Here is a 21,455-nt window from a genome sequence, read left to right as displayed (position 1 = left end):
AATAAAATCAAGTGTAGTGTTATGAACAGTCTCTTACCCGTATCTGTCACAAAACAGCGTAGGGCAGTGGTTTAGAGATTTTCTACGAGTCCGCAAGTCATGAGCTCGAATCCCGACGGAGATTTTAATTTTTTTCTTTCCAAAAAAATTAAAACGTAATTTTTGGAAAGGTATTGAAATTTTTAACCGATGAAAGTGTTTTATTTATATTGTACATTAATCCCCATTGATATCGATAAATGTCCCAAACCACCCTAAAAATTATCATATGAATTGGTGTTTTTTTTATCACTGCTATACATGCATTCAAATGAGGTATAGATTCCTATTGAGAGATTTAGGCTTAAAGTGATACATACTTTTTTATCCCATATCAAGCTTAATATGGGGTTAACAAATATCAACCAAAATTAAATTGTTCATATGACACTGATGGCATCACAATGTTTGTTTCCGTTTATACTTTGAAATAACGATATGTATGGTATCGAATGTCATACAGGAAAGTATTTTACACATCAAAACGGGATTAAAGCATACGATTGATTAAAAATGATTCTTAACCTACGTGATCTTAGTTTTTCTATTTCCTAGCCTTGTAGAGTGGATAGGAAAGAAATAACCAGATTTTATTTATATCATACAACAATATACACATTAGATATTTTGAAAAAGAAATGGAGAGGTTATTAATGTGTTGCATGTACATTTTGTAGAACAAATTTGTAATAAATTGAAGAATCAATTCAAATCAGTTATTTACTAACATACCTTCCTTATTTCAGTATTCCCGTTTAAATGAAGCTTAATTGCAAGTGTTGTTATTTTTTTTCACCTAAAAAAGTTGTTTAATTATTATCTGATACTTTTAACACAAATAATTGGTTGGATTTTTTTTTTACTTCAATTCATTTGCAGTATTATTATGTTAAATACAAAAGTTATAAAGGGTTTTTAATTGATTTGATGTAATACAGCTCTTCGATTATTGACTACTGTATAGAAGGAAAACGAAATTTAAGTTTAACATGAATTTATCAAATATCATTTATTGGGGTTTTGAACTAGGTTATTGAGAAAAATAATGTTACCTCAGGTAAATAATGTTAGTGTTTATTTAAACTATATAGGGAAGTAAACGCGTTATTTGCTATTTGATTATCAAATCGACCACGGTAATATTTTACTACAATTTATCTCATTTGATATCATTCTGTAATATTTGTATTCATTGACGCGGTAATACAGGTATCAAATACAAATTATCTTTAAGTCGCCGAAGTTATAGAAGTGCAGTCCCCATCTGTTGGCCGAGTTTTATTTTGTTTTACCAAATCAAATCCAGCGTAGTATATGTGTCATCTATACGGGAAGTAACCATTGTTTCATGGGTGCAAATGGTATTTTAAATAGGCGACTTGAGTCAAAAAACATGTATATTTTAATAGAGATTGGTTGGTTCATAACCACATAGTGATTAATCTTTATTTATTTCAGTATTTTTAGGGATTACAAAAATTTCTGATGTATGCATTTTTTGAAATGCAATTGGCAAGACTTCTTAATACAAAATACGTATTATTTGGTCTTATTGAAACATTTAGGTTTAAAACGATTGAGAATACTATCTCCAAATATTTTAACTACTCAGCGCTCAAGTTTCTTTTAACAGATCCATTTTTATTGTCAATGGTAAGACGCGTTTTATGGCAAGTGTCTCAGGGTTAACCCTAGCAACCAGTTTGTAAATGGCCACACGTCAAAACTGATGTTTTCCAAACTCCTAAGCCCCTGCTCCTACTAGTATCAAAATGCCTCATTATGTATTCTCGCTGCATTATTATGAGGGACGAAATGATATCAATTACGGCATTATAAGAATTGAAAATTTATGATATGCTTTCTATCTGACATTTCAATATTATACGAAAACCCTGAAGGCTCAGTTCACTGAACATATTTCGCTCTTTGAAAAGTTGGACTGCAATCTTGCGAGAAAGTACAGTTTGCTTCATATATAAATTCATCTTTCTGTTTGTGTCAATTCATCCATCTTATCTTTTTTCTTTCTTTCTTCTGTTTTCTAATTTTATGTAATGCTTTGATTAATTACTACATGTATACTGTACTCTTTGTGGTTTTGTATTCTTTTGGTTAAATCACAACTTGTAACTTCATCATAACCTTTATTTTGATAAGTTGACTCTAGTATTCATCCATAGATAAAATTCAGTGACGATTTCCATTTATGTTATTAATTTTTTTTTTTTTTTTTTTTTTTAGATATTTTCGATGCGTTTTTATTCCATACTTTAAAGGCTCTAAATGTGTCATTTAAACGTATTGGAATACACAAAGGGCGATCAAAATAGATTTGGGAAACATAAAGTATTATCACATGTCTAATCATTTAAATTGTTTTCGTAATTCACTAAAGTTGGTTTGACAATCAAATAATCTTTAAATAAAGATTATATACGTTGGAATAGGAATATTCTTAATTTTACGTTTCTTGTCTTTATTAAAAAGGTCAGATATTGATTGTGTCAGATATATCCTAAATAAGTTGATTTTTAAATGCATTTATTTTTTTTCTTTCAATGTTTTCAAATTTTTGTCAGGAAAAAAAACCAAAAACTATAAATAGTTCTAATTTTAACAATTTTACTGATTGTAAATATACACCGTGCAGTGTGGATTGTCTATGCACAGAATTTTTTCATTTTTAATTTTTACTGCTGTTTTAAGAGTTTGATACGCGTTATCGTCTTTTGTATGACCGAGTTTTTGATAATGAGATGTAAAAATCATCAGTGGTATTAGTCTAACCTGTATTTAGTCCAGAAAAATTAACTTTATTAGTTGTAGATTTTAACAGTATCCATTGAATCTGTCACATGTTCGGTTGTTCAGTGTGCACTACACGGATACTGACCATTTTCTCCATAAGACTGAGCGCATTCTGAGAGAGATATTATAACGATTGTTTAATAAAGACCGATTTTTGTTTTAAATGAATCATTGAGGCTGGTGTGAAATATTTCTGTCAAATAATACAGACATTGAATTATTGAAAGATGCACGCAGTATCGTTTAGGAACTCGAGCTTTCATTACATATTGTGCCATTCTATTGTACTGTGTTTCATAGCTCTGCAGTGTGGCTTTTCAATTCTAACTAAGCCGTGGCACAGGAATGAAATATTTATAACCCAGTTCAGTTTTCCGGATTTCATTTTAGTAATAAGGAATCATTCTTTAAGTATTATGAGTTAATGAATTCGTTGGGGGCGCGGTCAAAACAATAAAGCCTTAAGAGCTTAATGATAGATTTGACCACGCTCCGACCGAAATTATCACCTCATAATATTCAAAGAATTATTTCATATTACTTATTTTCATCTTATTTCAAATTTTTACACTTTAATATAACATTTTTTATATAGCAAATGCTATGTATTACTACGCGGCGCACCCAATACCGTTTTTCGGTTATGATAATAGACACGCGCATTAGCTATCATTAACAGATAAAACGCAACTCAATCATTATATGTTCCATTTATGGTAACCGTAATTGGACTTCAATTAGCTTTATTTCACAAAAACGCTTTTGAATCATTTTTCAATTCTTTTTTGAAACATCGTGTATCGATTTCTTGCTAGAATATATGCTGGCTATAAATTTATCTTCAAATGTAAACATATTACGATAGTCACACAAAAAGTCAGGGTAATACCAAATGGTTGACATCGGCGAAATGAAACATCAAAACTTTCAAGCAGCAACCAATTACTAAATCCGTAGCTTCATAATCATTTTTTTAAAAATATATATTGTTTATTACCTTAATTATATTTAGTTTTTAAAGAAAAAAAATTAAATTGAAATAGCTGCAGGGTTTTTGATCAGTGGTTATTAATTTCTGCCAATATCCTTGTTTAACCAATGCAATATTAACAGGAACGGCAATGTCACTTTTTCCCAGTTCTCTCATCGCTTATTAAATATGCGTAATATCATAAAATACTTATTGATTTATTCAAAATGTTATATAAAGTACAACGGTTGTAAAGTTTAACTGGAATTTTCAACTGGTTTTCATCTTTCATATTTTATTTCCTCTATCTGCAAAGCAATGCTGCTGTTCCATTTTTTTAGATGCCTATGCCTTGTAATAAGTTTCTTTGTACGGTGTAATGGCAGTCTACAGCCGGGCTTTTCTAAAATTCAGCGTGGGTACAGACTAGACAGGAAACTAATCCAATCCTTCGCACAGTTAAGTTTCTTGGACTGTGTTATAGAATGTCTGGTAACACCGCGGTGTAAATCTGTCAATTACTTCAAAGGAGCTAATTTCTGTGAAACTAATTACGAAAATAAAAAGACAGCGAACACTAAGTACGAAGACAGCGCTGGATGGGTTTACAGTGAAAAGGAGCACTGGCCTAAGGTAACATTTTGTCTTTTTTGTCAAGTTTCATAACCTTTCAAAGTTATCAATTAATGATAACACCACTTTTATGTAGGTCAGTACTTGGATAATTGTTTGATATGTTTTAAATATACACAATAACCTTTTAATGATGCATACGTCATATCTCAAAACTGCTCGATAATTATTTATTTTCTCTATATTACACTATTATTCTCAGTTGCATTTCCTTAACGAAATTCACACACACAAAAAAAATCTGAAATTAATTTATTTACAATAATTGCCAAACAACACATATTTACTATATCTCTTCGGCAAATATGTTAGCGCGAAGTGGTCATTGATATGTGAGGACGTCGGAGTACCCAGAGATAACTTACGTCTCTAAGCGGACGTCCAATATACCCTTTACATGTACATACAAAAACTGTCAATCACGTTGATCGTATTCGGGTTCCAACGGTATGGGGCGAGTGCACTGTAGAATGAATTAACAACCCGGATAGGATGGTGTCTGCAAGGCTCAATTGTTTTTGATTTAAAGTAAAAAATTGACAATTTTTGAGATAAAACAAGATGATTAAATTTGTTGTTATATAAAAAAAGTGACATTTGATAGAGTTTGGATTTTTTTTTAGAAATGGGTTAAATTGACAAAGTTCTGCATTTCTTTTTATCTTAAATGGTTAAAATAAACTTAGTGGTGTATCTTTAATTTAAGCTTAAGAGAAAGTCATAATGGGATCTTAATATGTATTTACTGTAAACAACAAAATAAATCAAGGTACTGAAGAACTGACGGGAGTTGATTCTATCAGGTTTTTTTGTGTTTTATAATCAATGATATTATATTTTGCACGGCAAGTAGTTAATAATCTGTATTTGAATTACGCACATTTTTATTTTATGAATTCTAGGACTTTTCCGACAAGAATTTCGAGTACCCAATATGAATCATGTTGAATAATATTTAAAGGTAGAATTCATTCCCTCAAACTAGGTGTAAGTAATTGAAATATATCTGGAAAATTGTATGGATCCAAACAATATTGAACTCGGATCTCGTTCATCCACACGCTCGGCTGTCGCCGTTAATCTCGACATTCACAAAACCTCTACTCATTGGTTGTCGAGATTGACGGTGACAGCCGAGCGTCGGGTGAATAGACACCATTGAACTCTGGCGTAGGGAAACATACGACGACTAAAAGAAAATATCTAAATTGTTCGTTTCGTTTAAAATCTGATTATTTTCAATTTATTTATAAATAAATTTCCTTGAAAATCAATGCTCAACATACATTACGAATTTATCGATTATTTTCAATAACTAAGTCTTGCCAGCGGTTAATGCAATTGAACTATCAACACCGTCGAAAAACTTAAACCAGAAGTCATTTTGTTTCTTTATAGAGGGTATTGCCCTAAAGTATGCACAAATTGGCCTCGGTCTAAGAATGTCTTTGTAAGAGTTAATTAAAATAATTTCCCAAAAATTATATCTTTAAAAAAGACCCATAATGGAAAAAAATGACAATAACAAACCGTGAACCATATCTAAAATCCATTAAACGAAATACAAATTCAAAGCAGCGCAATACGGACCTCCAAATAGATAGAAGTAGGATAAGGTGCCTAGGAGGAGTGAGCGTTCTCTGCTGACTGGTCACACCCGCCATGTGCATAATATATTTTGAAAATAAATTCACAAGTTTTTCATCTTTCGTAGTTCAATAAAAATAAAAGAAAAAAGTCTTTATACATGTCTTTTAACGAGGCCGGGTCTAATTTTTTCTGCCCTAGATTTTTGAATGAAATTTTTTACAAGAATTTCTAGTGATATAGTTATTATTTTAAGATAAAAAAATAAGACATTTACCACACCGTTTGTGTAAGGGGTCATCTCAAAGTTAGTTAATTTTTAACATAGGACCCTATGGGATTTTGCTTGAAATGTACCAAATTTGCACATTTTTTAAACCTCTGCCCTAGGGATTTCTTTTTTTGTTTTATATATTAAAGTTATTGCTAAAAGGCATCAAATTGTCAATTAAAAAAAACCTTTTACCTCCTGGTTTGTTCCAGGGTTCTTATCGAAGTTATTTTTTGTACGCCCAATTTCCAAGTTTGTCAGATAATGGCTATTTTTTATTTGACAAAGACGGAAATGGTGATCTTTACTGTGTTATTAAAACATTACGACATATTTAAGTTATAAATAAATATATAACATCACATATTAAGGGTAATAAATATAAAATATATTGTTAATGTTTTGAAATAAATGAATTAAGCGATATTTAGGCGGGTTAAGAAAACGTGACAGAGGGTTAGGCTTGCTGAACCCTCTTGACGTTTTCGACCCGAGCCCAAATATAGCTTATACTTCGAAACATTTATGTTTATTCCACAATATAATATCAATTTTACACATCAAACGAGCTATTTTCACTAAATTTCGCTGAATATCTGCAGTTGAAACTATCACGCCATGGCGTCAACAAACCAAAAAGATGACGTCACAATACAAATGAAACGCTGCGCGAGAGCGTGCGTACTCGTTCTGTACTCGGCCACGTTAAATGGTCGTTAGAGCAGATAACTCGCACAGCAATGATTCGCTGTAACATACGAAACCAGTCATTAAAAATCAAACATTTAATAAAAAATCTTTTGATAAATTGGATATTGTTTAATGAAAGCAATCATACAAACATTTCAACAAATACATGTACACACACATTGGAACACATATGTGAAAAAAACAAAACAACTATGCCTTGAAATTTTTTTAACAGGTAACTTTTTGAGTTAGCTTTGTACGTTCATTTATGTTTTACTTTGATAGGACCTGGCTGGAGCATGTGCCAACTCAAACTGTCAAATTAACCAGACATGTAAACACAAGAAGTATTCCATGGACCCAACTAATGAATGTGTTTTGTCAGGTAAACCAATAAATCCGTTACTCTGTAGTATGCAAATGAAACAATTGAAAATCTTTATGAGTGACAGAATATTTTTATGTAAGATAAGAATATTGTCAGATATTCAAATAAAAAAGATAGATTATTGGATTAATGTTTAATTCAACTAGCGGTAGCGTATTTAATTATTAATGTTTTGTTATTTTATATAATGGTTGAAGATTTTTAAACCAGCTAAAGAGAAAAGAGTGTTCATTTTCTCTCTCTTTCTCTCTCTCTCTCTCTCTCTCAAGTGTTATTTTGAATAATTTCAATATAAACACTGACATAAACACTATTAAAATATGTATTTGTTTATAAGATTGTGGAATACCTGCTCGAACAGACATAGATCTGAGTACAACAAAACGTGAAGACGCCATTGGTATACATAGGGGGATACACGCCTCGTGTTTTGACGGATACTACCAATTTGGCTCAGGACGGCTAATCTGTCAGTCAAATGGAGAATGGAAATACGATATCCATTGTGAAGAAACAGGTAAAGTTACATTTTATTCGAAAAATCGTATCATTTTATATCATGATAAAATGGTCAAAATTGTTTCAACCAAAACTCTAAAACCTAAAACACAATGATATCTGGCCCTTGTAATAAAGACCCCATTTCTTCTATTTTAAATCATGATTAGCTGTTAAATAGCAAAATAAAGGTCAAGCATGTATCAATGAAAAATTATAAAATCGGACGGAAGACCTCCATATTGCTCGCAACGAGATCGTGTCTAGTTCTCCTTTCCCGCTCTGAACTTGTCCTACGTGTTTCTCAGAGATGGCTGAACAGACAAAATTGCACAAAACTCTAGGATATGAAAGACCTGCATATCAAAATGTGCACCCTGGTTTGATTTTCCTCATTTGGGGTTGGCCAATCACTTTCTTAAGGGGGGGGGGGTAGGTCAAAAGTGTGTGGTGTCTTACACAGAACCCTTTTGGAAAAATTGTAGACTCTATTGTAAATGGTTATAAATTGAAAACGCACAGAGGTTAATACATAGAGTTTTTAGAATCATAAATTGTTATAGGCAATAAATGAAGTTTATTAAATCTAATTTGACCCTTGTTGTTCGTCCCTAAACCTAAGATGGCCCTGTTCCTTTGGGAGACTTTTTACTTGCCCCGATAATAATTACGTCTTGTTTTCTGTGGATTTTTTCTTTTTCCCGATTACGACAAAGGGCACACGATAAGTGTGTCCGGTCAGCATACGATGCTCACTCCTCAGTAGCACCTGATCATACCTCTAATTTCATCAGAGGTCAATGTTTGCTCTGCTCTTGTTCTGGACTTTTGATTTTGATCACTGTTCGTTATCACCATGCACATGTCATATAGACTGTTTTTTTATTTGTTATTTTATTATTAAGAATGGAAACAATATTTGGATCATATATATTTCCACTTCAATAATCTGGTAACTTGGACCAAAGCAAAGGTATGGTTATTTTTTCTGTGATTTGTAGTTTAAAATCGCTATTTTAGAAATAAATGTATTAAACTTTTTTGTGCATTTAAATTTTTTTCAACGGATTTTTCTTCCCCAAAAGATGCTATTTTTAATTTTTGAATTCTATTTCGTTTTTTCCTTATAAGTTCTTTATGCAACATATTTAACAAATACATCCTGCACTAATCTAAATATTTATCGTTTGGTTGAAGTGAATGTGGATAGATTAATAAGCAGAATGATACACTGGTTAATGGATATACAAAAAAACGGATTCAAATATATTGTACCTAATTATTCTTTTACTTCACTCTGTGTATTTAAAGGGGGTGTATTCAAATAAGGTTCATTCCTTCTTTTACTTCTTTCACAATAATTACACATCATTTATGCAAAGAACATAATGACCTTTTTACTGTGGCATTTACAACTTACATGGAACATATTCTAAAGCTTATTTTTTTTTCTTCTTAGGAACACTGCGAATCTTATGATGCGTATTTGGTGGCTATAAATACAGAAAATGAAAATGAGTGGCTCTTAAAAACTTTTGTCGAAATAGACATTGGTTCTTTGGGTAAGGAACACTATGTATCACGCAATGTTTCCGAGAAATGAAGATCAATATACATAAGCTGTTTTATCCCCTTAAATCAAATATTTTCAATTACATGATATAAAAACTTGTTCTTTTTATATTAATTTGAAGATTTTGGTATGTTTTTTTTAGGATATGGATTCTTTTCTTTCATCAAAATTGTTTAATTTTGTTTACGAAAATGTATAAATAATAGAAATATTTTTTTAACTTGCTTTATTTTAAGTTGTAACAATATATTTTTTTTTTCAAAACCGTTCTGACAACGTTTACAAATTCGTCATAACGTGTCGACGGGCAAATTTTTCACCGACAAATAATTATGTTCCCTAGAAAAGCAGGCATTACTTCTGTCTGCGCGTTGATGAATGAATTAATTCAGTTATATTTCACACATTTGATAAGTGTTTTAAGGAGTAAAAAATACAATAAGAAGAAGAAAAACGTTATTCCATGTTTATGTGTTTAATTGTCAATATTATGCCATGAGACATTTAGTGCAAACATTATTTCAGTTGATCTTAAACTGCATGTGTTTTTATTTATTTTCAGAGTGCCGCAGGAATGAGAATGGGAATTTTTTATCTTGTAAATCAGTCTGGACAGGTGGTTGGTATAAAGCAGTGGAAGACAACTTTGTATGGACCAATAATAACGAAAGAGTGGTATTTAAGAAATGGGCCCCAAACAGACCGGATAATGTTAACAAATATAAAGACTGTATTCGATTTCTTGTCGATGGCTCGTGGACGAATCACTTTTGTTTAAACAAAGCGTCCTTCATCTGCGAGAAAACTCTAGTTTTCAACAAATAAGGCATCACAAACCATTGGCCTTAAAATATAAATTATCATCCACAACTAGCGGCTAATCGCATTTGGTTCTGATAGTACTAATCGAATGGAATTCGAATTTCAACACAGTTTTCAATGCGTTAGTTGAAGCTTTGCGTTATATATCGTGCTATGCAAAATAAAAAATTAAACCATACAAAAACCTTACATAATGAATGCTATTCTAGGATCATTTTAGCATAGCATATTTTGTTATCTTTGTCATTATTGTTCTTGCATATATTAAAACGAAGCTTTGAATTAAGTTTTAAATAGGGACAAAATATTTATGTTAGTTATCAATTGCTAATATATTTGATATAAATAAGAATTATTGTAACGTTTTAAAAGGACTGTAATTCGATTGATGCATTACGATAACTTCGTTCTTCTAGAAATATAACCAGCTGTAGATAAAAGGAGAGGACATTTCTGTGTAATTGATTTAATTTGTGTAACGGACTTATTTTTAAACATATCACGTGTTTCATGGTGGCTCATCACACGGAATTAAACAAGCAATAAAATACAATATTAATATGTTATCTTTTATTTCTTAAGTCTTATATCTCCTAATTGATTTAAAATTGAATGTTCGTGCTCATAAGAATCCTTTTCTGTGCACTAAAGAAAACGCAACAGAGAGCTAAATTGATTGTTTATTGATTAAAAGAATATCTCATGATATCGTAAAGGCCAGGGGATAGAAGACACACAACTTGTTGGATAAAAATTATATACAAGCGCGAATCATGATCTCTCTCTCTCTCTCTCTCTCTCTCTCTCTCTCTCTCTCTCTCTCTCTCTCTCTCTCTGAGGTTACATTTTCGTAAATTGTTAGATATTCATAAATATTAAAGGGACATGGTCACGATTTCGGTCAAATTCTATTTTTCTGTATTTATTATTTATAATGGTTTAGAAATGCCTATCAGATGATCAAATGAAATTTGAGAGTCAATAGTAGAGTTACAAGCAAGATACTGAGCTTTTTTTGTTTACATAGGTACAATGTACCAGTAAAAAATCTTTTTCAAACTAATTTGTCCATCTTATTTCAAGCATAAAGAAACAGCTCCTTACGTTAAACAGATTCATTTAAAGTCTAAAACTGGAATTTTCACTTCAACATTCAAAATGTAAACAAAAGCTTTGTTTACATAGCGAAGAATTGTAAGCTCTGTAACTCCCTTAAAAATCAACGAATGACACTTAGATTTTGGGTGCATGTTACAAATGCCTTATTAAAGCACTGTAAACATTAAAATCGGAAAAATAATTTTTGACAAAAATCGCAACCATGCTCCTTTTACATTCAGTGTAAACTTCTTATGTTTGCATTGGAAATTTGCTACGTTCAACTACCCATGAAAACACTGAGGCACATGACATTAAATGAAAATGTCATCACACATTTTGAATATATTATTCATTGTGAGATGAAATGAAAATTTCAAACTTACATAACCAATATAATAGCAAACGCAGCGAGCTCCCAAAGATAACTTGAACAAATGAAGGAAAGTCGATTTGATAAGTAGTAACAAGTGAAACTTTGATTTTTTTCTGTTTTCTCTTTGTATTGCAAAAGAGGTTTCCTGCCCTTTTTAACTATCTAATCAATTGTAATAAACCAAAGTTGTCAGATCTGGTCGGTGGTTAACTCGCTCTGCACTTTCCGCCATGATGTAAATCGTTTCTGGGCACCTCGTTCTGGAAAGTTCTTTCCATTAATACTAAAATCGCATTAATTGTTCCATATTATTTATTAACTTTTTGTATTAATAGTCCGATCCAAGTATCTGCCTGATATGAATGATGAACTCGCCCTACACTTTTCGTTAATTAAGAAATGAACTCAATGTCTACCCAAGTTATACTCGTATAACCTGGGTTGGGGCAATTTACGCTTTATAATCCGCGAAGCGGATTATAAAAAAGCGTAAATTGATCCAACCCAGGTTATACGAGTCCCAAGTTATACTCGTATAACCTGGGTTGGAGCAATTTACGCTTTTTTATAATCCGCTTCGCGGATTATAAAGCGTAAATTGCCCCAACCCAGGTTATACGAGTATAACTTGGGTAGACATTGAGTTCATTCCTTATAATTTAATTTTCTGGAATTTGCTATACCAATTGAGTCCGTTTTACTTTTAAAAATGTTATAAATCTGTTCAAAATTCAAACGTAACGTCAAGTGAATTAGTACGTTGGTGCATTGTGACGTGTCTTGTGGCGTGCAAACCAGGTTATACAAATTAACTAAATTTTTCTATCCAATCAAATGCCGCATTACAACCAGAATTAAATTATTTAGTCTTTCCGCGTTCTTGGTTACCCCGTTCTGGAAAATTCTCAAGCGAATGTGTATCAAAACTAAAAGAAACAAATTGACTCATTTTATTCATTCAACATTTCTCAAATCTTAACTTCTATATATTCTTAAAAGGCTCACAGTAGATATATTAACTCTTTGCGTGATCACTCAATATTATTTCATTGCTTAAGAAATGAACTCAATGTCTACCCAAGTTATACTCGTATAACCTGGGTTTGGGCAATTTACGCTTTATAATCCGCGAAGCGGATTATAAAAAAGCGTAAATTGCTCCAACCCAGGTTATACGAGTATAACTTGGGTAGATATTGAGTTCATTCCTTATAATTTAATTTTCTGGAATTTGCTGTACAAATTGAGTCCGTTTTACTTTTAAAAATGATATAAATCTGTTCAAAATTCAAACGTAACGTCAAGTGAATTAGTACGTTGGTGCATTGTGACGCGTGTCTTGTGACGTGCAAACCAGGTTATACAAATTTAACTAAATTTTTCTATCCAATCAAATGCCGCGTTACAACCATAATTAAATTATAAGTATATATTCTGCAAAGTTTCCATATTCAAGCAATCTACCCCTGACTTGGATCTGTCAAACGTGTCCACAACTTTACTCTCATTTTTGCTATTTCGGGCTTGTTTATCGAAAATGAAAGTAGGGTTATGATTTCTTTCACAATAATAACTTATCAGTTAAGATTCAATTATATCTCAGTGTCTTGTAGAAAAGATCGTCTGTCAATCGTCTGTTAGCTTCAGCTAAATAAACTTGTTTGTCTCGAACAACCACAGTGGATCCTTTGTCTGCTTTTATAATGACTAAATCGTCTATGGATTCCAACATTTGTAAAGCAGACCTTTCCTCTTTCGTCAGATTTTCTGGGACTACATCTCAAAGTTTGACTCAACAGCATTAATGTAAGACTAACTGCTCCAAATTTGCCCGGTGCCGGTTCCCAAATACTTTTAGGTCGGTACAACTTATGTTGCTCTTAGTTGTGCAAGCGCGGAGGAAGGTCATCCGCGTGATCTTTGCTGAAGTATTTTTCCCAAGACGTGTTCCTTTAATCTCGGCCTTCGGAAAAATAATCCACTGTCTTCTCTAACCTTTTTGTCATCGACCTCATGCGGTTTTGGGCAGAAAATGAGACCTTTAGATAAAAGCGACGTCTCAACGTCTGTAAAGGAATCTTAAATGTATTTTTAACTGAGGAAGTGGTCATATCGGTTAAGGATTAGTCTTCACTTTTTGCGCTTGAAGCGTCTATGGTACATAGTTTCAGCAGAACTGAACCTATATCTTTCTCCAACTGTTGGAGTCTGTGGTTATCCAACGACTGACAAAGAGACATTAATTCATTGGAGTATATTCTTAATATAAAGTCCCAATGGTTCTAAAGCTCTTAGAAACTGACTCAATGTATAGATACTAAGCAAGTAAGCATGAAAATGGCTAACGACGGAAACAATTGATATAGGCAAATATTCGGAACAACCAGCCCCTTATACAGGACACAAGAAATAAATAAAACATGGTAAAAAAAAAAAAAAAAATCTAGCACTACAACTAACATTATTAAAAAAACTATAAATTGGACAATAATTACAATTTTATTAGTTCTAATTCACAGAAAATAAATTCTTCATACGAAACCTACTGATCCATCTCAAAGCACATAGCTGCCACTATTCCTATTTTTAGACGAGTTGCTATGAGATTAACCCTAATCGGTTGTATCTGGGTTTTTTTTATGAAATACATGTATTTAAAAAATAGGTAAGGATATTAAAATCCTATATGTTAAATAGAGGCTATAAACCCAAAACAGTGCAATCTGCAATTAGTGAGATTGTTAAAAAAGGCAGAAAAAAAAGAAAAAAACAGACATAAGCAGGGCTCCACTTGTTACGCAGCTAGGTTTAGGACGCCCATGGAATACCACATGAAATAAATGTATTAAAAACAGAGTGAGATATACTTTAAGACATACATAAAATAAACCGTTTGATTGTTTGCTCCACTTATAGTGTGCAACTAAATATTCAAACCACTTTTGACATACTGTATAATTCTATTCTCGAAATGATATTTTACTTAATTATAATTCCATGAGTTTCATTTTTTTAATATTGATCATAAATTAAGATTTTTCAAAAATCTATGCAATGCAAGATGTAAAATGACATACTCAGTATTAACGTCATTTCAATAATACATGTTTTATTTTTAACAATTCTTTTCTATAAAGGGGATGTCCATATTGTCAAATGTAAGATGAGTTATCTGAGCACAATAACAATTAAACGCACATATATTTGTCTTTCGCTTATATTTACCTTAAAATGATTCAATATGTATTTATACTAAAGATGAACAATATATCAAACAATAATTGTTATTAAGAGAATGTATATGTTGTTATGTATGCAAGAACCCCCTGGCTATTTTCTAGCAACTATGTAATCTGGTCTCAAGCGATAGAGTCTGACAACCACATATGAGCAATTTCACTTGTGTGAGTTTATTAGGGCCCCGCAAGGATTTGCGGGTGCCCTATAGTAATCACTCTGTCCGTCCGTCCTTCTGTCACTCTTCCGTCCACAAACTTTCTGTTTTTTTTCTAATAATTTTTATATGGTAGCCCAATCAAGTTCAAATTTAGTATGGTAGTTCAGTAGACAGAAATACATATTTTGATGCTAAGTGTGGTTCTCTATGTCTTTTGGTTTGGAGCTGGGGTGGTGGGGTAGATTCCTTAACTATGCATAAGAATGAATGGGCAAAGAGAGATAACTTCTGAGAATGTTACTATTGTATACTTGAAAGGCTGTGCAATATTTGTCCTTTGGGATTAATTAACCTTCCACAGGAAGAAAATCCTAAGCTTTATCTTTATCTGTCACATTGAGATTAATTACTGCACTGCCTGTGTCTGCAAAGGAACTTTGTTTTGAAGTTAAGGTCAATTTTGAATGATGTGTAGTATTGTGTACATTCTTTGAAATATGGATTTAAAATATAATATTCATACTTTATTTTGGTTAAAATACCGTACACAATGATTTATGATAATTTTATTGAATTCTCAAATCAAGATATATATTAAGATATCCTTTTTCACTATTTTATTTTTCAATTATTTATTTTATTTTTTTCTGCCTTAATGCTGTTAATTTTAACAGGTAATCAGATAATAACCACATTCTGTCATTTCTGAAAAAAAAATCTTATTGTAAATTTAGAAGAAAAGGATGAGAGAGCAGAACAATTAACCCCCTGGGATTAATTATCTTGCCTGCTGCAGAAAATTTAGAGGCTTATCTCTATCTGTCATATGAAGATTAATGAACACCTTTGTATGCAACTGATGTTTGTTTTGAAGTTGAGGTCAACCCTGGGTGATACAATGTATTTGCATTCACTGAAGGCTTGCATTTTATAAAACTCCTGTTCAAATCTTTTTAAATACACATTTAATTTAGTTTTTGTTTATAAGACATGAGGTTATCCCTGTTTTATGCAGATACAAGGTTACCATTTAGAGTGTTTAGACATTCAGGAATTATCTTGAAATTTTAAAAATACAGTTGTTACTTATAATTTTCAATTTTTTTTTAAATGTAATCAAATTAAACTCTCATTCCATGAGCTGCACCCTTATATTTTTACCCCTCAGTTTAACACTTTAATTGTTGGATGAAAATCATATCCAACTACAAATCATGAGATCCTATATATTACAGTTCTTTACATCTTATGCCGGGCATTTATTTTTCATCATTGTTAATATGAAGAGGCTGGATTCAAAGTCTTTTTCACTTCTCTATATTAATTGTCATAGCGGGGCCCTTCCTGACTGGTCAGTTTTCTAGTTATTTTGAATTCTAATTGCTAAAACATAGAAACATGTGCATACATATACACTGTATTGAAAAGTGCAAATGTTTTGGGCAAAAAAAAGATCAATACGACATATCCTATGCAGAAATATACCTTTATAATCTCTCAAACGACAGTTGAGCTGCAATTTTCATTCTTGACGTCTTGCTGACCACGCATCTTATGAAAATGTTGACATACCGATGTCAGCTGTTCGCAATAAAAACAAGGCAAGTGAAAGCGCTCTTTTTACGCCTATCGTAATCAAACAACATTACAATTTTAAGAAATAAACGGCTTAATCACATATTTATTATTCAATATTGATCAATCGGCAAATTCAACAGCAATCGCCTTACAAAATCTAATTTAGGAAAGGATGAAAAATATGAATAATGGACGGAGCTAATGCCATTAAAGGTCACATTCTATTCATAAGCTGAAATATATGGAAAGGCTTAACCTAGCTGCGTACTACTTATCACCCCGCCCTTAAGAACCTTAACAGCATCCTTAAAAATAATATACCAATTTTTTACTTACCAACGAAAGAATGGCTGACCTTTTCAAGAATCCGTCAATGACTGCGTTTAAATGCCCAAGGAACTTAAAGGACATGGTAGTGGGAGCTAGATTAGATAACCCTTTGCCCAATAGTGGTTTTAAAACATATTCAGATGCCAGATGTCTTCTGTGCAGGCAAGGCACCAACACAAGCAGTTTTAAAAGCCTTATCATGGGTCGCAAAAGATATTTGGCAACATGTCTTGCCGCACAACACACAGCTGCATCTATCTCATCAGTTGCAAAGTTTGCACTAAGCAATACATTGGTGAAACAGGTGATCTCTACAGAAGAATCAACAACCACCACTCTATTATAGAGAAAAAAAATCAAGAAGCCCGTCGGGGAACATTTTAGTATGAGTGGCCACAAATGGGAAGACATGACAGTAGTGGTTATTAACCATAATCCTCATTTGACAGACCCGGAGAGGAAAAGCCAAAAAAAAAAAGTTCTAGATGCACAGACTCATATCATTCAGACATGATGGCATGAAAAAACAAATTGGCTTCACTGAAATGAACGTCTGATAGCCTAACATCACATGAAAATCATGTAGTTATTTTACCAACTCTGTCAACTGTGCCTTATGCATTTTTAGTTTACTTTACTATCTCTTATTTGTTTATTTCTTATTTTCATTTTCATTTTCTCTTTAACATTTAAAACCGACTCATTAAAATATCAGTTCCTTAAATAAATTATATAATTACGATCTAAACCAAAGCGCCGGACGACCAAACAACGGGGGTTCAAATTTTCCTTTAGTAACGCGGAGGACAATTTTAATATGATAATTAACTCAATCAGGCTTGAAGTTGGCAGTCGATCCGGTTACTCCAGAACGACCGGCCGCTATGCCATCACTTTCTCTAACACTGTGAATCAAAACTGTTAAATAATGTAACTGTTGTTCTTTTTATATTTCCATCAGTAGCGTAAGCTGCAGTTTTGGATTTTGTTTTCTTTGTTTTTCACCCTTGTAACAAAGCTAGTAAATACTTAGAAAAGAGATTAACAATATAAACTGATTTTGATTGGCTTAACATATATTTTCTACCTATATTTAATCAACCTTGGATCAATGTGTCTTTAACAATGCATATTTGAAAACAAATGGTCGATTATTTTACTCAAATTAATACAATGTTTTAACATATTTCTTAAACAATCCTCAAAATTCTAATATTAATCATGCCGTAATCATTTGTAAATCGAATATTATCTCTAATAGTATAGCATTTACATGTACATGTTGGTTATCAACAAGTCGTGATCTGTATAACAGAAATATTACAGAAACGTGTATATTTGCATCACATGGCAAATATCATGACACACAAATGACACAATCATGTTTCGTCTAGTTATTTTGCTGCACGAGTTATATATTCTCTTAAACAAATATTCAGATATAGAATAAAGAATCACGAATCTGAGGTTATCTAACAACACAACCAAAATCATAGCTGATTATATTTTGTTTATAATAAACTTTAAAACAAATTTGAATGAAATCTGATCTTGATCAGAAATGTTTGCATCAGGTATATAACATACATTTGTTTGTATTAAACCATTAACTTCTGACAAGAATTTTCCCCGTGTACATGAGGTAAAAAATTGCAAATTTTACAGCCGACAGTACTTCTTCTTGAATATGTAAACGTGGAATACGTCAATGTTTGCTTTCCATCACTCTTTTTTTTATATCTATATATGTTAAAATCGCATATTTTATTTTTCCAAAAGAAATTACTACAATCAGAACACATAATCAGACGCCCAAAAAGAGCACCGAATCTAAAATACATGTTTACTAAGGCCCCATTTACAAAACGAGTTCGATTTGTTAATAAATGTGGAGAATAAATGATTTATACATTTTAGATGTAGAAAGATGAAGTTCACTTTCTTGCTTCTCATTTCTGCTGTCATCTTCAACTATAGCGTCACTTATCCAATCGAGGTATTTGCGATCTAACTATAATAATTAGATATTAAGATTACAATAATCAAGCAGGTGTTATTTCCAAAGATACCAGATAATCCTAATTGAAATATCACTCATGTGTTGCAATTCTTTCAGTGACCTTAATCTGAACAAATGCAAATCAGAATGCATTTTCCTAAATTGATTTTGGATTAAATTTAACACGTGTTTTCATCGCTGTTGACGCGACACTTACATTTCAAATCAATCAAAATTATAACGCTTTACAGAGTAAACCATACTAATTCATCTCTCAAATTATAGTGGCAGTCAGTTTAAAACGTATCTATGATATGTTTTTTTTTAAATTCAAGTTCATATGCATTAGACGATATAGTAAGTGTAGAATATTTTTATAAGCTACCCATTACCAATCCCAATCGCCAAATGAGGAGGGTTGTTTTAGTGTTTCAATCATGAAACATTTTATCATTTTATGTTTACATTTATCGCTTGTATATTTTCAACTTGGCTTTAAACTTTGCTAGTCTTGCATCACGAAACAGCTGTCTGCCTGATATGCTTTCTTACTGTTACCGTACAGTTACCGTAAACGTTATTTTGACACAGCAAGACAGGTATTTAATACAATCATATCCCGCCGTTATCAATTTTATATAAGAAGTCAAAGTTTTCTGAGGCTTACTATTTAATTGTCTCTCACCTGATATAATAATGTATTTACAAATGACAACATGTAAAATTGTTATAATGTGACATTCACGTGAAATTAATCTAAGTCAAAATAAACGTATGATTTCATTTAATACGGCGCACATAGTCTAGCAAGAAATCGATACAAGATGTTTTCAAAAGAGAAGCAGTTATTCAAACGAGATTTTGTGAAATATAGCTTATAGCATTTGGTTTCAATAATTGATGAAGCTCATTGAATTCCCATTACATGTACTATAAATGGGACATATAATGATTGAATTGTGTTTTATCTGTTAACGAGAGCTATCGTTATAAAACAGGGATGTTGATCGTATTCTTTGGGAAAAAACTGACCTGACTAATATTTCTTAGATTTACGTAATATAGTTGATGAACCAGCTTTAGGGGTTATATACATAAATCATTAAAGGAAGCATTTTATTGTACGTAATTACATCTTACATCAACAAATGACCTTTATTGTTAATTACATCTGTAAAAAATCCAATTCAAGTTTATTCTTGCTAATGTAAAACCTTTATAAATATCAGTCTATTTGTTTAACTTTACAATATCTTCGAAAAAAAAAAACAACTTGACGAGACTTTCAGTTTAATGTTTAAAAAGCCATATCGAATTACTTTGCCTTAAAAATGTTATTGATATACTGGTGATACAATTATATAAAAGTGCATGTTTGTGAGGGTTACAGTTGAATTCGACATCCCGAGAAAACCATTGTTAACCGACGCGAAACGGAGGTTAACAATGGTTTTCGAGGGGGTCAAATTCAACTCGTACAATTCTAACCAGGCACTATTTATTTTATTATACTAAATGTCTTAATTTTAAAGATAGCTGCTTTAATGTAGAAATTCTACGTCGAACTGTACGTGCATAATTTACGCGCATGTAGCAATTCGTTGTGTTACCCGTTGCCAAATCTGTTGCTAACGCTTAGGGAAATAGAACAGATTATCAACAACGTCTTAACCAATCAGATTTCATTATTTAACTTGAGAGTATATCAATAGTTTATGACACCCATGCCGTCTGTAAAAAATATAGTTAAGAGAGAAATAGCCAGTTGATACGCCTGTTTTTAATTAAATATGAATTCATTAAAAAGGATAATAACACATACACAGTGCATTCTTGTTCTCAATGAAGCATTAAACCTGATGTGATGTGTATTTCTGCCAAATTATACAAATACATTGAATGATGAACACAGTATCGTTTGGGAACTCGAGCTTTCATTACCTATTGTGCCATTCTATTGTACTGTGTTTTATAGCTCTTCAGTATGGATTTTCAATTCAAACTAAGCCGTGGGACGGGAATGAAATATTTATCACCCAGTTCAGTTTCCCGGATTTTATTTTACAGGAGCCACACACAAGTCAGATTATACAAAGTGGTTGACATCGACGAAATAAAACATCAACATTTTCAAGCAGCAACCAATTACTAAATGCGTAGCTTCATAACCAATTTCATAAAAATATATATTGTTTATTAACTTAATTTTGTAAAATTTCAAAGAAAAAGTTTACATTGAAATAGCTGTAGGATTTTCGATCAGTGGTTATTAATTTCTGTCAATGCCCTTGATTAGCCAATGCAATTGTAATGAGAACAGTAGTTTCACTATTTCCCAGTTGTCTCATTGCTTAATAAATATGCGTTATACCATAAAATACTTATTGATTTATTC

The 21,455-nt window shown here is 31.9% G+C and overlaps 2 protein-coding genes across 2 annotated transcripts in view; one reads left to right on the top strand and one right to left on the bottom strand.

Moving 5' to 3' along the window:
* Nucleotides 1-21,455, bottom strand: part of LOC128171686 (multiple epidermal growth factor-like domains protein 10) — a 295,355-nt gene that overhangs the window by 136,467 nt on the left and 137,433 nt on the right. The gene's annotated exons all lie outside the window — the stretch shown is intronic.
* LOC128171699 (aggrecan core protein-like) lies at nt 4,139-10,285 on the top strand. The gene is made up of 6 exons (XM_052837470.1): nt 4,139-4,453; nt 7,287-7,386; nt 7,727-7,906; nt 8,793-8,860; nt 9,347-9,449; nt 10,023-10,285. Exons 1-6 carry the CDS (start codon nt 4,139-4,141, stop codon nt 10,283-10,285), a joined length of 1,029 nt encoding a protein of 342 aa, XP_052693430.1.

The sequence above is a fragment of the Crassostrea angulata genome, chromosome 2 (genome assembly GCF_025612915.1).
Source record: "Crassostrea angulata isolate pt1a10 chromosome 2, ASM2561291v2, whole genome shotgun sequence".
Classification (NCBI taxonomy): domain Eukaryota; kingdom Metazoa; phylum Mollusca; class Bivalvia; order Ostreida; family Ostreidae; genus Magallana; species Magallana angulata.
Note: the sequence above shows the minus strand (reverse complement) of the source record. Positions and strands in the feature narration are given on the sequence as shown.

Coding starts and splice junctions, on each gene's coding strand:
- LOC128171699 (XM_052837470.1), top strand. CDS start 4,139: ATGCTGCTGTTCCATTTTTTTAGATGCCTATGCCTTGTAATAAGTTTC. Junction 7,907..8,792: donor TATCCATTGTGAAGAAACAG/GTAAAGTTACAT, acceptor TTTATTATTAAG/AATGGAAACAATATTTGGAT. Junction 9,450..10,022: donor AATAGACATTGGTTCTTTGG/GTAAGGAACACT, acceptor ATTTATTTTCAG/AGTGCCGCAGGAATGAGAAT.